The 16151-nt window shown below is 36.6% G+C and overlaps 2 protein-coding genes across 3 annotated transcripts; one reads left to right on the forward strand and one right to left on the reverse strand.

Moving 5' to 3' along the window:
• Nucleotides 1–970: 970 nt before the first annotated feature.
• Nucleotides 971–6745, reverse strand: LOC131938253 (mitochondrial mRNA pseudouridine synthase RPUSD3-like). Its single transcript, XM_059296184.1, has 8 exons — nt 6220–6745; nt 5858–5902; nt 5197–5320; nt 4493–4600; nt 3919–4006; nt 3612–3744; nt 2797–2936; nt 971–1301 (listed from the first exon to the last, which is right to left on the reverse strand). The coding sequence occupies exons 1-8, from the start codon at nt 6578–6580 to the stop codon at nt 1095–1097; spliced, it is 1206 nt and encodes a 401-aa protein (XP_059152167.1). The 5' UTR covers nt 6581–6745; the 3' UTR covers nt 971–1094.
• A 294-nt stretch (nt 6746–7039) lies between these two features.
• LOC131938254 (uncharacterized) lies at nt 7040–15682 on the forward strand. Of its 2 annotated transcripts, XM_059296187.1 has the most exons (5): nt 7040–7204; nt 9120–9270; nt 10362–10448; nt 13122–13213; nt 15343–15682. In XM_059296187.1, the coding sequence occupies exons 1-5, from the start codon at nt 7202–7204 to the stop codon at nt 15619–15621; spliced, it is 612 nt and encodes a 203-aa protein (XP_059152170.1). In that variant the 5' UTR covers nt 7040–7201; the 3' UTR covers nt 15622–15682. The 2 variants fall into 2 exon arrangements, with proteins under 2 accessions (XP_059152170.1, XP_059152168.1); XM_059296185.1 differs by lacking the exon at nt 7040–7204 and having other exon boundaries at nt 8975–9270.
• The last annotated feature ends 469 nt before the right edge of the window (nt 15683–16151 follow it).

Genomic DNA, 16151 nt, shown 5'->3' on the forward strand with positions numbered 1-16151 from the left:
GATGTACATTTATGACTGAAACCTGTGTCAAGAAAAGGTTTTTAGAAGTTTTTCTTCCCAGCTGCACTAGTTGGCCATCTTGTTTTGTGGCAAACTTACTTATGGCCTTTTAGACAAGAAAGTTTAACATGGCCTAATAGACCATAGAATTTAATGTGGCCTGCAATTATACTGCAAAGCAGAAAACTTGAAGTTTTATGCCACAAGGGAGGCTACTACAACAAATGCTTTGAAAGTTAATACAATCAGAGTAGTTTACCCTGATCTATTCTAGTAGAAAGCCTGTTACTGAAGTTGTTAATACCAAAGTATATTTCTGCCTTGCTTTGTTGTACCAACTTACTGTGTAAGCTGGTCCTAATGTACTTGCTGTCATTTTTTAATTGGTGCACTAGTTAACATATGTTTAGCTAGTGATTAAATCATGTTTAGCTGAAATATGTGAAATAAACCATGTCAACATACAACTGAATGTGTTTGTTCCCTTGATGTGAAAACCGTATCACTTCCTGACTGAAGTCTTGACCTGTTTTGTTAAAAGTGTGTCAAGTCCAGCAGATAGAACTTTTGTAACTATCCCAACTTGTTGCAAGACTTGAATCGAGACATAAGTTAGTTTAAATGTCAGTACATAAAGCCAAAATTCTTAAAATATTCCCAGACAATATTATTTACACCTATAAGAAACAAGGATCAGATTCTATTTTAGCAGTGATAGAAACCACTTATGATAACCTGACATTACTGTTTCCTGTGATATGGACATGGTGTAGCATTCTTTTTACTATTTAGAAATATTTTATTTTTCAAAAAAAAAGTCTTCATATAGCTAAATATAGCCGGCCCATTTATAATTTAAATGCAAAACTGACACAGGCTGTCTAACAAATCAGCAAATATATGGTCAGGAGTTTGATTTATTTTCAGGCTGAAAGTTGACTGAAATAACTTTGACAACAATCAACGAATAGTTTGAGAAACAGCCTGCTATGAACTTTAATTTTATGTATACAATGTGCCATAACATATAGACAGATAAATTGTTTGGTACTTCACAACTTCATTTTTTTTTAAAGATTTTTTCCCCCCACAAGTTAAGTAAAAACATTGGGATCATACAAGTTCAAAGACTGTAAGACTTGTAAAAATTCTCCATCTGGTTTAGCTTGGATGACCAGACTAGAGTCTCGCTTAAACTTTGAGAGTGTGACTTTGTGTCTGTGCATGAACAGGGGCATCTGTTTCCCATCTGTCATATGACCTTTGGACCTCAGGCACTCCTCCAGAGCTTTGGGAAGTTTCTGTTCATAAAATAAAAAAGGTTTACATTTTTAATGTTTGAAATAGTATGTAAAAATATAATGAAGTTCCCTTTTAAAAGCTTTTTTTTAGTTCGCAACGTCTGTTTGTTTATGGGTTTGTAGCAAATCTTGTAACTTAATTTTGACCCACTTCTAATTTAACTATTTCGTTCAGACTTTCCAGATATGTTCCACTGTGATGACAATACATGTCTTTCTATTTAATTTAATTATATGCTTAATCAGTCATTAAAAATTTATCAAACAGTTTTGAAACCAGGGAGAGATAACAAAATTAAATCACTCAATAGATTACCATATTCAATAACAGAAGGGGAGATAACCAGCTAGACACGATCACCCTAACAGTCTGGTGAGCTGTGGTTCATGAGAATGTTTACAATTGTAGAGCCAGTTCATCTAGTGAAGGCTATTAGGGGCAGATATTAGTTTTAAATTGAAGAGCCCAGTGCTAAAAGTACTTAAGTCACATTTTTGTGAAAATCAAACCAAGCATTGATCGTTATTCCTCTAGTTTAACTTTATCTTATAAACAAATAGTGATACTGAAGAATTTATTTAATTTGCTCTTCCAAACAAACAAATCATATAAAAACGTAATGTTTCATAGTAAATTTTTATCTTTGAACTCATTTTTCTCAAAATGTTGTTTTTGTGACTTAAGTACTTTTAGCACTAAGGTCTTCAATTTTTTTTAAACTAAGGGGAGGTAACAAGATTAAGAACTATTCTTCGATTTATTAGCTTGCTATTGTCTGTAAATTGTGGTCACGGACGGCTGCTTTCGCAGGGCAGATAATTGTCTTTTGGATATTGCGAGCTACTGATGGTGTTTTAAAGAAAATATTTTAAATCATGTTGACTTCATATATTAGGAATCACTCAAATGTAGAAAATAAAATCTTTATACCAACAATCTTTTAAATGCACTGACAGTAAAAAAAAAAATAACACTAATTTGCATTCTTTAATAAAAGCTTTAGATGCTCATGATATCTTTTACATATTTTAGCAACAAAAGGTTTTACTACAGAAAGCAAAAGTTTTATTTTCTTATTTTCAGGGCATTTAAAAGCTTGTTGCAATAAATATTTTCATATTTGTTTTATTGAAACTGATGGCCTATGGGGCAAGTGAAGTAGAGTTGACCTCTTCAATTGAAGGGATAGTTTGATCAGTACTTTGTTCAGCCGCCTTTACTTTCCCAAACGTGGGTTAGGTACCCATCATGTAAAAACATCTCCATATAATAAAACAATTGGTTTACATAGTTACTTCAACAAACTAACAAAATGTTATTGCATGTTTGTCTCAATACTTTTTCTAAATGTGCTTTTGTTTTGTTTTTTTAACATTTTGGTTCCAACAAAACAATTATTAACAAACACTGCAGAACACATTAGTGTTTGTTACATTGTGGGGATTTAAATTTTACCTCAAATGGCTTAATTATAGCTTAGGGATTAAATATTACCTGAATGGCTGGAGGTGTACTATAGGGATTAGCTGCAAGTGTGACACCCATCAGAGAATAAGCTCTACGGGAGTAGACATGGTCTCCCAACACTGGACTCAAGTGGTGACTCATCAGGACTTCAACAGACTCCCATTTATCTGTCAATACAGGGGAGACAATACAGCAGTAGGCAAACATAGTTCAAATTAAGGAGGGGAGACAATACAACAGCAGGCAAACATAGTTCAAATTAAGGAGGGGAGACAATACAGCAGCAGCCATCATAGTTCAAATTAAGGAGGGGAGACAATACAACAGTAGGCAAACACAGTTCAAATTAAGGAGGGGAGACAATACAGCAGCAGCCATCATAGTTCAAATTAAGGAGGGGAGACAATACAACAGTAGGCAAACACAGTTCAAATTAAGGAGGGGAGACAATACAGCAGCAGGCAAACAGGGGAGTCTCAACTGTCTAAAGTAATTCTCAAGTGAATAAGTAATGATGGCAGTCACAAGTATATAAAGTAATGATGGCAGTCACATGTATATAAAATAATTAAGGCAGTCACAAGTATATAAAGTAATGATCAAGTGAATCAAGTAATGATGGCAGTCACAAGTATATAAAGTAATGATGGCAATCACAAGTATATAAAGTAATGATCAAGTGAATCAAGTAATGATGGTAATCTCAAGATGTAAAAAATATTGACTTGAAATACATAACTAATGACTCCCCAGTCCGTTCAATAACTAAATTACAAATTCAAAGAAGTGATTACTTTTTGGCAATTAAAGACAAGTTAAAAAACTAAAATAAAATATTCTACCTTTATCAACAGACACTTCAACCAGAGCAACCCCTAGTTCTGTGTTGACAACCAGAGGTTTGACCGTGTAATTCGTGTGTATCATCATGCCATTCTTACGGGCCATGTGCACATCTTTAGAATTCACTATACTCTGTTTTGAGAAAGTCTATTTATTAAAATGTGCAAAAAAACAAACAAAATTTATTGAACTGACAACCTACAAACTTCAAAATTTAGATCACACAGTGAAAAGAAAGTTATTTTATGGAAAATTATATTCTGCATTTTGCTGCAACTTGTACCAGTTGATTTTTTTTAATCTTACCAACTCTCTTGCGTGCAGGTATTTTCTCTTGATGAAAGCCTCAAGTGGTGTGGCATGAGGACACTGGGGTACGCCCACTGTTATCACTCTGGAATAAAAATTCACGTTTTTTTAAAAAATAAGATTTGCTGCATTTGAAAACTTGTATGCAGGATCATTAACTCTTAAATTCCGAATAGAAAACAACATGAACTAATATCATATGAAAGTGAAGTGTTTGTATTATTTGTGTGTGGGGGTGTTTGTATTATTTTTGTGTGGGGGTGTTTGCATTATTTGTGTGTGGGGGTGTTTGCATTATGTGTGTGCACTGTAGCAGATTGTCCTCTGTGATCAAATGCCACTACGTAAATAACTGTGGTCATTATGAGTAGGGCAAGAGTAATTAGTAATAAAAAGGAACCTAGCCTACCTTATCTAACACCTAAATTTATTTTTATAATTTTGTATCTACATATTTTCACTTTAATGAAATATCAAAGGATTGTGAAAGTTAATAGAAGTACATTTAGAGGTAGTTGGCGCAGTTTTTCACTCTCTATGGAATCTAAAAAAAGAATAACAAATGGCTTACAAATATTTCATGAACTGTATCTGTTGTGTAGCGACAGAAGCAAGAACTTTAGCCAGCTTGGTCTTAGAGTCACTACTTCTGGTCAGTAACAAAACTCCTGTGTAGAAGCTAAAATTAAACATTTTCAACTTATAATTGCTTGTTTATTTAAAAATCTAAACTGTAAACTAGTACATAAATAGTCAATAAATACCAATAAAAAGTATTTACTACAAACATCCTTTTATTTTTTTATAAGCATTTATTTAGGTCACAATGTCTGTTTGTGAGGGGTCTGCATGACCTGGCTGGTAAAGCATGTGGTTGTTGAACAAAAAAGTCCAGAGCTTGAATCCCAGACACACGAGGATCTATAGCTGGGGACAGCATCTCATCAAGGAGAGAAAACTCAAAATTTAAACAACTGCTGCATTGTAGTTTGTTCTTGGTCGGACAAAAAATTTGAGACGGCAAATCCAGAAAGAAAAGCAGGCTAAAATCTGAGTCAACAGGCCATTTGGGTCATAACATGTTGACACGTAAAACGTAATTTATTGGGGTAAATATTTTTCAACATTACAATAAAGAACAAAGAAGTCTATTTGAATGTTTGTTTGTTTGTTAGAAACTTGCTTTCTTTAACTTAAATGCATTCGTCACTCATGAGATCTCTTACAGATTTTGTTTTATTATACAGTTGGTTTTTTTTTTATTTCATAAAATACCTTTTTATTGACAAACCAACATCTAATTCTGGAGAGTTGTAAATTTTCTTCAAGTAGGGTAAACATTCAACGACAGAGCTGGCTTCTGTCTTACTGCTGCTGTCAATATGCTCTGATATTTTACCTTGAAACAAGATCAATGGAAAATTGCCATCATAAAATTGAAAATTGAATTGTAGCAACATAAAAGGTTTTTCTGAACATTAATAATTTATTTTTAGTCTAATCAATCACACCCTAAAACTTAAATTTATTTTAAATCAACTAATTAAGGTTAATTAATTGCCAAACAAGGTTTCAGTTATTTATTTTATTTTACAATATGGATCCTCAAAGAAGTAGGGTGCAACTTAAAATAATTAGCTAAATAAGATGTGTAACAAAATATTTCTGTTATGTATGACATCTTTAAGTCAGATGACACCCAGTTCATTAACCCAGGGTGTCACCTTCTCCACCATCAAGATGTATGATATAGTAAAAATATAGACATTGTAGTGTCACTTTTTCCCATATGGTGTCACCCTGTGTCTAATAATGTGTGCATATCATTAACTACTTTAATAAGCTACTTAATTGGAAACTGCGGACTTTCTTATACTCATATAGATATTTTATATCTCAAAAAGTTTAGTGTAGTAAAACTCCAACATAAAATTACCATATACTGATACTCCATGTTTTTTATTGATAACTAGTAGATCACCTGAAAAAAAAATGAATCAAGTAAATAAGCATCGCACAGCTAAAATACTCACTAGGCCTAAACAATTTAAATTTTAAAAAGCATTTGTTATATGTAATAGTTTATTATAATAAAATGTGAACATGCAGTTAAAGCTGAACACTAGTACTCATGATCCTTTAAGGCAGGTGAAGTAGAGTTAATACACTTTCGGGATCTTGGCATATATAATATATATATTCAAATATATTGACTTGTAATGGATTTGCATTTTCCATGAATTAACAAACAATGATAACTGTAAATCATAATTTTATCATTCACTTTAAGTCACTTACGATTGACAAAAGTAACACATTTTTTAAGTTCTTCTGCTACCTCTACTACTTTCTTATCAAAGTTTTCTTTTGTTTGCTTATCCATTTTATTTCGAATGCTGATTCTCCCTGGGAGACTCCCATCATGTTCCTTTTTGTGAGTGTTGGATGGCTCAGCACTGCCACTTGTACTTAGAACTTTAGAACTAGATATAGATCTAGTACAACTAGCAATATCAGTTTGCCTGAGGTGAAGGTAGGGAGAGAGAATCCGGAGTTTTTTATCATTTTGATTTTGATTGCTGCTGCTAAAAATTAAAATTCTCGAAAATGAGTTTGAGTACTTTGAGCTTCTCTGTGATAAACATTTCAAACACTGCATTTTGACGACAGGATACTGATAGGCTTGATTTTCTCCGGTATAGATCTAGAATCTAGATCTCAGCTAAAAACGTTTAAGAGTGATTAGCAACCAAGAAATTTAATTACACAATTCATCACAATTGTCGAGTTTATCATGTGTATGACTTTCTCAGCAACAGGATGTTTGAAACCGAAAGTGAAAGGAATGTGTTTTATAACTGGCGGATAGCACTTTTTATCGACCAGCGCCGCAAATAGAATAAAATGGCAATTATTATTTTTATTTAATTTAATGCTGTGAACCTAAAGTAAAACGAAATAGCTGCAACATGTTATTTTTTTTTTATTAATATGAATTCGAAAAACTGGTTTAAATTCTAAGAAACTAAAACTGTGTAAAATACTTTAAAAGTGACAAAATACAATAGACTAGAAAACTTTTTAAACATTTCATCGCTTAGTAACAATACATGTAAAAACTATAAATTTTAATGATAGACTATATTTTTTTTAGTGGAAATCAGCATTCTAAAGTGACTAAATGTTATTAAATTAATAACTTGTTATTATGTAAATACATTTGTTCTTTATTCGCACACTTAGTGTGTCGGAGAGAAACCTTTCTAAAAGCAACAAAAAAATGGTAAAATATTTTTTTTTTAATATAGAGAATCTAGGCCTAGAATCTAGATGTAGATCTAGTAAGTAGATCTAGTATCTAGATCCTAGATACTAGATAGATCTAGCTCTAAGAATAGTTTTCTCCTGGGGGACGTCCATAAATGATGTCACATTCGTAGGCAGTGTTTCTTCCAGACTTTTTTCTCCGGGGGGGGGGGGGGGGCACTTGAAATTTTCGGGGGGGGGGGGTAGACTTTCTTCGGGTGGGCGGACACTGTTAAAAGTATATATTTTCTATATAAATTATATAAATTTCATTTCGTTCGGGGGGGGGGGGGGGGGGGTAGAATTTTTTAGTTTACCAGACGAAATTTAAAACATAGGTTTATGATCTTATTCACTGTTTGACAGGAAATGGTACAGTACACTATTTCCGATCTATCAAAAATGTCACCTATGTTTCCTTTAGAAAGCACTAATTTTCCGCCCTATTAGTATTATACTCACACAGTTTTCGGCGCGATTCTATTCTGTTTAAAAGAATTAAAGTATCTTTTTTAAACTAATTAAAACACATTTAAATAGCATTGGAACAGAGTCGTAGCGACCCTTCCCGGCGCCCGGGGACAAACTTTTCGATTTACAGCCCCCCTCAAACTTTCAATTTGCACCCCCTCCCCCTCAAGATTTCGATTTGCACCCCCCCCCCCCCTCAAACTTTTGATTTGCACCCCCCTCAACCTTTCAATTTATTTTTCCAACCCATTTTGGCGCCCCCTCAGGTCGGCTCCCGGGGACGTATGTCCCCCCCCCCCCTCGCTACGCTACTGCATTGGAAGTCAAACACCTACAGTTAGGTGAATATACTAGATCTAGAAAGTTTAGGGGAGATCACCCCCGCTTAATTTTTTTAATCCTGAAAGTATTGCGCATGTTGAGTGTGAGTGAAAGAGGAGCCATCACTTATGTTTGATTCGGTTACACCGTGTCACCATGCTATTTGCATGCGGTATGACTAGCAATATCAAGAGGTACCCGGGTAACCCATAGAAGAGCGCAGTACGGTGAAATAATTTAGGGTGGTCACAAGTTAGAGGACTGATCTTACACTATGATAAAAAAAAACAATAGCCTCTTCTTGAAATTTTAATGGACATGTGTAAGTTTATACTGACGATAAAATAATGTGACCGTAAGTTTATATTGGCGACAAAAGAATTAGATCTAGAACTAATTATATATTTGACGACAAAATAATGTGACATAAGTTTATATTGATGATTTAAAAATGTGACCACAAGTTTAAAATTACATTAAAAGAATGTGACGTAAGTTTAAATTGACGATACAAGAATGTGACGTAAGTTTATATTTACGCTACAAGAATGTGACATAAGTTTATATTGACGATACAAGAATATGACATAAGTTTATATTGACGATAAAAGAATGTGACATAAGTTTATATTGACGATACAAGAATGTGACATAAGTTTATATTGACGATACAAGAATATGACATAAGTTTATATTGACGATAAAAGAATGTGACATAAGTTTATATTGACGATACAAGAATATGACATAAGTTTATATTGACGTTAAAGAATGTGACATAAGTTTATATTGACGATACAAGAATGTGACTTGAGCTTATATTGACGATACAAGAATGTGACATAAGTTTATATTGACGATACAAGAATGTGACATAAGTTTATATTGACGATACAAGAATGTGACATACGTTTATATATTGACGATACAAGAATGTGACATACGTTTATATATTGACGATACAAGAATATGACATAAGTTTATATTGACGATACAAGAATGTGAAATAAGTTTATATTGACGATACAAGAATGTGAAATAAGTTTATATTGACGATACAAGAATGTGACATAAGTTTATATTGACGAATGCCATTCCAGCTGGGGCCGAGGAAATCTATCTTAAAGTCAAATGATTCACATCAAATTCAAAGTAACGCGCCAGAACAAGAGCGTAGTTTGTCCGCTAACCATACAATCAACATTCTCATGCCCGTTCAGCCAGGGGAATTAAGCCAATACACTTTCAACTGTAAGTAACGGGACTTGAAGCAGTATATTTTCAAGTAAGGATTCTATAGCATGGTGATCCAGGGTGAAAAAGATGCCATTGTGATCCGTCCTTTAGGGAGGGCCCGGAGAGGTGGAGTTCTGTTCTCCGACCCAGGCTAGAAGGTGAGGTGAACTCACAGTAGACAGCAGGTCACCAAGGGTCCTACACCTACGTCCATAGGTCCTATACCCATAGGTCCTATACCCATAGGTCCTACATCTATAGGTCCTACATCTATAGGTCCTACACCCATAGGTCCTATACCCATAGGTCCTACACTCATAGGTCCTACATCTATAGGTCCTACATCTATAGGTCCTACACCCATAGGTCCTACACTCATAGGTCCTACACTCATAGGTCCTACACCCATAGGTCCTATACCCATAGGTCCTACACCCATAGGTCCTATACCCATAGGTCCTACACTCATAGGTCCTACACCCATAGGTCCTACATCTATAGGCCTTACACCCATAGGTCCTATACCCATAGGTCCTATACCCATAGGTCCTACTCATAGGTCCTATATCTATAGGTCCTACACCCATAGGCCCTACATCTATAGGTCCTACATCAATAGGTCCTACACCCATAGGTCTTATACCCATAGGGCCAACACTCATAGGCCCAACACCCATAGGTCCTACACCCATAGGTCCTACACCCATAGGTCCTATACTCATAGGTCCTACACCCATAGGCCCTACATCTATAGGTCCTACATCAATAGGTCCTACACCCATAGGTCTTATACCCATAGGGCCAACACTCATAGGCCCAACACCCATAGGTCCTACACCCATAGGTCCTACACCCATAGGTCCTACACCCATAGGTCCTATACTCATAGGTCCTACACCCATAGGCCCTACATCTATAGGTCCTACATCAATAGGTCCTACACCCATAGGTCTTATACCCATAGGTCCTACACTCATAGGTCCTATACCCATAGGTCCTACACTCACAGGTCCTACACTCATAGGTCCCTCGCCCACATGCCAGCTGATATGTTAAGGGTGGGGAGGTAAAGCGCATGATGAATCTCCATGCCGTTCTCCCCACAGGGTACCTGAGGTACATCCACAAGCCCGGCTACTACATCAACCTATGTCATGTGCCAGAGCTGAGCTTCAAGATAAAGGCTGGGATGTGTAAGTTTGGGAGCTTACATTAGCTGGGTAGAAATATTAGGGATGTGTAAGTTTGGGAGCTTACATTAGCTGGGTAGAAATATCAGGGATGTGTAAGTTTGGGAGCTTACATTAGCTGGGTAGAAATTTTAGGGATGTGTAAGTTTGGGAGCTTACATTAGCTGGGTAGAAATATCAGGGATGTGTAAGTTTGGGAGCTTACATTAACTGGGTAGAAATATCAGGGATGTGTAAGTTTGGGAGCTTACATTAGCTGGGTAGAAATATTAGGGATGGGTAAGTTTGGGAGCTTACATTAGCTGGGTAGAAATATTATGGATGTGTAAGTTTGGGAGCTTACATTAGCTGGGTAGAAATATTAGGGATGTGTAAGTTTGGGAGCTTACATTAGCTGGGTAGAAATTTTAGGGATGTGTAAGTTTGGGAGCTTACATTAGCTGGGTAGAAATATCAGGGATGTGTAAGTTTGGGAGCTTACATTAGCTGGGTAGAAATATTAGGGATGTGTAAGTTTGGGAGCTTACATTAGCTGGGTAGAAATATCAGGGATGTGTAAGTTTGGGAGCTTACATTAGCTGGGTAGAAATATTAGGGATGTGTAAGTTTGGGAGCTTACATTAGCTGGGTAGAAATATTAGGGATGTGTAAGTTTGGGAGCTTACATTACTCTAACTGGGTAGAAATATTAGGGATGTGTAAGTTTGGGAGCTTACATTAGCTGGGTAGAAATATTAGGGATGTGTAAGTTTGGGAGCTTACATTAGCTGGGTAGAAATATTAGGGATGTGTAAGTTTGGGAGCTTACATTACTCTAGCTGGGTAGAAATATCAGGGATGTGTAAGTTTGGGAGCTTACATTAGCTGGGTAGAAATATCAGGGATGTGTAAGTTTGGGAGCTTACATTAGCTGGGTAGAAATATTAGGGATGGGTAAGTTTGGGAGCTTACATTAGCTGGGTAGAAATATCAGGGATGTGTAAGTTTGGGAGCTTACATTAGCTGGGTAGAAATATTATGGATGTGTAAGTTTGGGAGCTTACATTAGCTGGGTAGAAATATCAGGGATGTGTAAGTTTGGGAGCTTACATTAGCTGGGTAGAAATATTATGGATGTGTAAGTTTGGGAGCTTACATTAGCTGGGTAGAAATATTAGGGATGTGTAAGTTTGGGAGCTTACATTAGCTGGGTAGAAATATCAGGGATGTGTAAGTTTGGGAGCTTACATTAGCTGGGTAGAAATATCAGGGATGTGTAAGTTTGGGAGCTTACATTAGCTGGGTAGAAATATCAGGGATGTGTAAGTTTGGGAGCTTACATTAGCTGGGTAGAAATATTAGGGATGTGTAAGTTTGGGAGCTTACATTAGCTGGGTAGAAATATTAGGGATGTGTAAGTTTGGGAGCTTACATTACTCTAACTGGGTAGAAATATTAGGGATGTGTAAGTTTGGGAGCTTACATTAGCTGGGTAGAAATATTAGGGATGTGTAAGTTTGGGAGCTTACATTAGCTGGGTAGAAATATTAGGGATGTGTAAGTTTGGGAGCTTACATTACTCTAGCTGGGTAGAAATATCAGGGATGTGTAAGTTTGGGAGCTTACATTAGCTGGGTAGAAATATCAGGGATGTGTAAGTTTGGGAGCTTACATTAGCTGGGTAGAAATATTAGGGATGGGTAAGTTTGGGAGCTTACATTAGCTGGGTAGAAATATCAGGGATGTGTAAGTTTGGGAGCTTACATTAGCTGGGTAGAAATATTATGGATGTGTAAGTTTGGGAGCTTACATTAGCTGGGTAGAAATATCAGGGATGTGTAAGTTTGGGAGCTTACATTAGCTGGGTAGAAATATTATGGATGTGTAAGTTTGGGAGCTTACATTAGCTGGGTAGAAATATTAGGGATGTGTAAGTTTGGGAGCTTACATTAGCTGGGTAGAAATATCAGGGATGTGTAAGTTTGGGAGCTTACATTAGCTGGGTAGAAATATTAGGGATGGGTAAGTTTGGGAGCTTACATTAGCTGGGTAGAAATATTAGGGATGTGTAAGTTTGGGAGCTTACATTAGCTGGGTAGAAATATCAGGGGTGTGTAAGTTTGGGAGCTTACATTAGCTGGGTAGAAATATTAGGGATGTGTAAGTTAGGGAGCTTACATTACTCTAGCTGGGTAGAAATATTAGGGATGTGTAAGTTAGGGAGCTTACATTAGCTGGGTAGAAATATCAGTGGTGTGTAAGTTTGGGAGCTTACATTAGCTGGGTAGAAATATTAGGGATGTGTAAGTTAGGGAGCTTACATTATCTGGGTAGAAATATTAGGGATGTGTAAGTTTGCTAGCTTACATTACTCTAGCTTGGTAGCTATATCTAATTTTTAGTCAAGTCCGACAAGAACACAACAGTCAGGAGCTTAAAACCTTTTTTTATTTTAATAACATCGTATATGATTTTAAAAATATTGAATTATGTCCCTTTCGAGTAACTTCAAGACTTTTCTCGTTTGTGCCCATTGACAACGTGTAAACAGCTGCTAAGAACTCCTCTAAAAATAGCCCGAGTATTTCTTTTGACTTAAATAGCATTTCCTTGATTTCATATACTGGTATAATAACACACGTTCTAATAGAAGTTCAACGAAAATAAAACTACTAAATCTAACACCTTATTTTTCAGCCAACTCAGAAGTGTTGAACATCATGCAAGATATTGATTTCAAAATGGAAGAGCTAAAGAGAATGTACGAGCAGCTTCTTATCGATAATAAAGTATGCATCTGATTCTCTTGTATTCAGTCAGGGTCAGCGCTACCTATAAAGCGAACTAGGCGGTCGCCTAGGGCGCCATCCCTAGGGGGCGCAAATGTTTCATGGCAATTATTAAAAAGTACCTAACAATTAATAATTTTTAAAAAGGAGTAGCGATCTATTTCGGCACCCAGGACGAACTATCAATTTTGCACCCTCACCCCAAAATTAGGTATATGTAGTATGTAGGCCTATATTTATTCACGATGGTGAAAAGGCAACCCCACCTCCCAGTGGCGTAGCGATGTCGGGTGTCACCCGATGCGGCACTTAATGGTGTCACCCCCCCCCAGAGGCGTAGCGACCCTTCCCGGGGACAAACTTTCAAACTTTCGATTTGCACCCCTTCCTCAAACTTTCGATCTGCACCCCCCTTCTCAAACTTTTGATTTACACCCCCCCCCCCCTCAAACTTTCGATTTGCACCCCTTGATTATCGTGTATCCGTCGCTTCTGTCCTTTGGTTCTCACATGCCTTATCTCCCACCCCACTTAACGCAAGGTAAACTCGTACCCCGCCGTCCAGCACCCGGCTCAACTGTAGGAAGCTAATAACTGAAAAACTACGTCACTCATGTCAATTTAATGATAATGGACGGATAAGGAAATGCATTCTAAAAAAATAACATCCTCCATTAAAGTCGCCACTTGGGCAGTGGCAAGCATAAAAAGGTCGCCACGGGTTTGTCTACATTACGGCTGTGCGGCTGGGCCTAGTGTCCAAGCGGCTGTCCGTATACTTTCTACTGCACCTATTCTCACTGTTCTCTGATGAGTTTTTTTTTCTTATGTTTAAACTTTTGTTTCTTTACAATATAAATTTTGCTATTAGTTTTGAAAATAAAATAATATTTGAGCAAGGAGCTAGAGAGCCGCATCTTGACATCAAAAGAGCCGCATACGGCACGAGAGTCGCATGTTGCCGACCCCTGGTCTAAGACAGCTACCCGTGTTTGATTTTTGTGAAGGGCGTCCCTTAATTTAGGGGAACCTTAATTTATACAATAAAGTGCACCCGAATTGGAAAACACTATGAACTTATGTCTTCAAAATTGAATAGAAGCATGTTATAATAAAGCTACTGTTTTTAGACTTTTAAATAAAACCTGCTGTTAAGTATTCAATATGTAAAATATATTTTCTCTCAAGGTTACATAGCTAATATAAAAGAGTTATTATAATTATTAGGTAATAAAATTTAGAGCGTTTAATGTGTTTTTCAAGCAAGTCTTAGTTACACTTGGTTAATTTAGCTATTATTGTGAAAGCTATTTCCCTTGAATAAAATTTTGGTATTAGGATTTTCAAATGGGAGGTAATTCGATGCTTAACTTTACATACATTTCAAATTCCTGCAACTTAGGTTGACCGCTACATTTAACTTTAAGTTACTATTTGCTATTGTAAAAAGTATATAGAGCTTAAGTTCTAAACAAAATAGATTGGTAGGTTTTTTAGCATTATCAAAAACAAAATCAGTCAAACTTAAAACAGGTAAGTTCCGTTTTGGAACTCACCTTGGGAGAACTGCAGGGAGCCCAACACTACAAGAACTTTATTTAGTGTTTTTTTTCCCAGACCCTTTTCTCCCTGGAGGGGGGGGGGGGGGAAGCCCTTACAATTTTCTAAAGGGGGGGGGGGGGCGGCTATGTCGTAAAGTACAAAGTAGACAATTTCAATAAAATGTGATTACGCTTGCAAACTGGAATTGAAGGAATTAGTACAAACTTTTGAGACGGAGGCAAGTAAAATTTGATTTTGATGTCTACTTATGCAATTGATAATAAATTGATGTCACTTTTAATCAATTGTTTTCTTATACATATGTTTTAGTAATTAATTTGTGAGAAAGGGGGCGTTTTATTAATTAGTTTTGCCTAGGGCGCTAAATAACCTGGCGCCGGCACTGCTTGTATTTTTTTATTAGACTGTTCACGTGTAGGTAAATCCGCCAGTGCTCATCTAGAGTTTACATGAGGTGACAAGTCACCTGACATCAGCCATAAGCGTGGCTAGTCTACTTTCTTTATGACTGAACACCTCACCAACCCCTAAATGACCCCCGAAAATCTTTTTTTTTTTTTCACCAGGTCATTGGCAGATTTTTCCGTATCAGCGGCCATAGTATTTGGAGTGCCATTGTTGAGTTCAGCAAACTGATACAAGCAGACATGATAGTGATGGGCTCGGCAGTGATGTCCCCTGACTTCTCGCGGGATCTCAAGAACATCGAGGTCAACCCGGATGTCAGCAGCGTCACAAAGGATGTCCTGATGCACACGCTTCTGCCGGTCACTGTAGTCCGGCAGCCGGTTGAGTTGGCCGTCATCTCAGCCAGATGTTCAGGGGAATCACATGACCATCTGTAGCTCGTCAATGGAGTCACATGACCATCAATAGCGCGTCAATGGAGTCACATAACCATCAATAGCGCGTCAATGGAGTCACATAACCATCAATAGCGCGTCAATGGAGTCACCTGACCATCAATAGCTCGTTAATTAAATCAAATGTACACAAAGAAAACCAAATTTGGGAATCAATAGACCCTCCACCACCATCTTCCTCGAATTTCTAAAAATGAGCAACATAAATCTAACATCTGGATAGGCCCCAGGGGCAGTAACTCAACAAACGAACATCAAACATTTGTGGACATTTTTATTTTGATTGACAGATGTACAATTGTACTATGATCATTAACCAAAGCATCAAAATTAATTGTAAATATTCAACAATGAATAAAAAAAAAGGACATATATACAACTTACTATGAACTTCATAATGATTAATATATTTAATGACACAATAACATTTTGTTCAATTTTTTTTAGTAAAACACACCCAAGCATCTTCACTAGTTGCACTCCATTTGGCCTCTATCTTCTAGTACTACATA

Source organism: Physella acuta, unplaced genomic scaffold, assembly GCF_028476545.2.
Source record: "Physella acuta isolate Inbredline_101_S28 unplaced genomic scaffold, ASM2847654v3 ptg000240l, whole genome shotgun sequence".
NCBI lineage: Eukaryota > Metazoa > Mollusca > Gastropoda > Physidae > Physella > Physella acuta.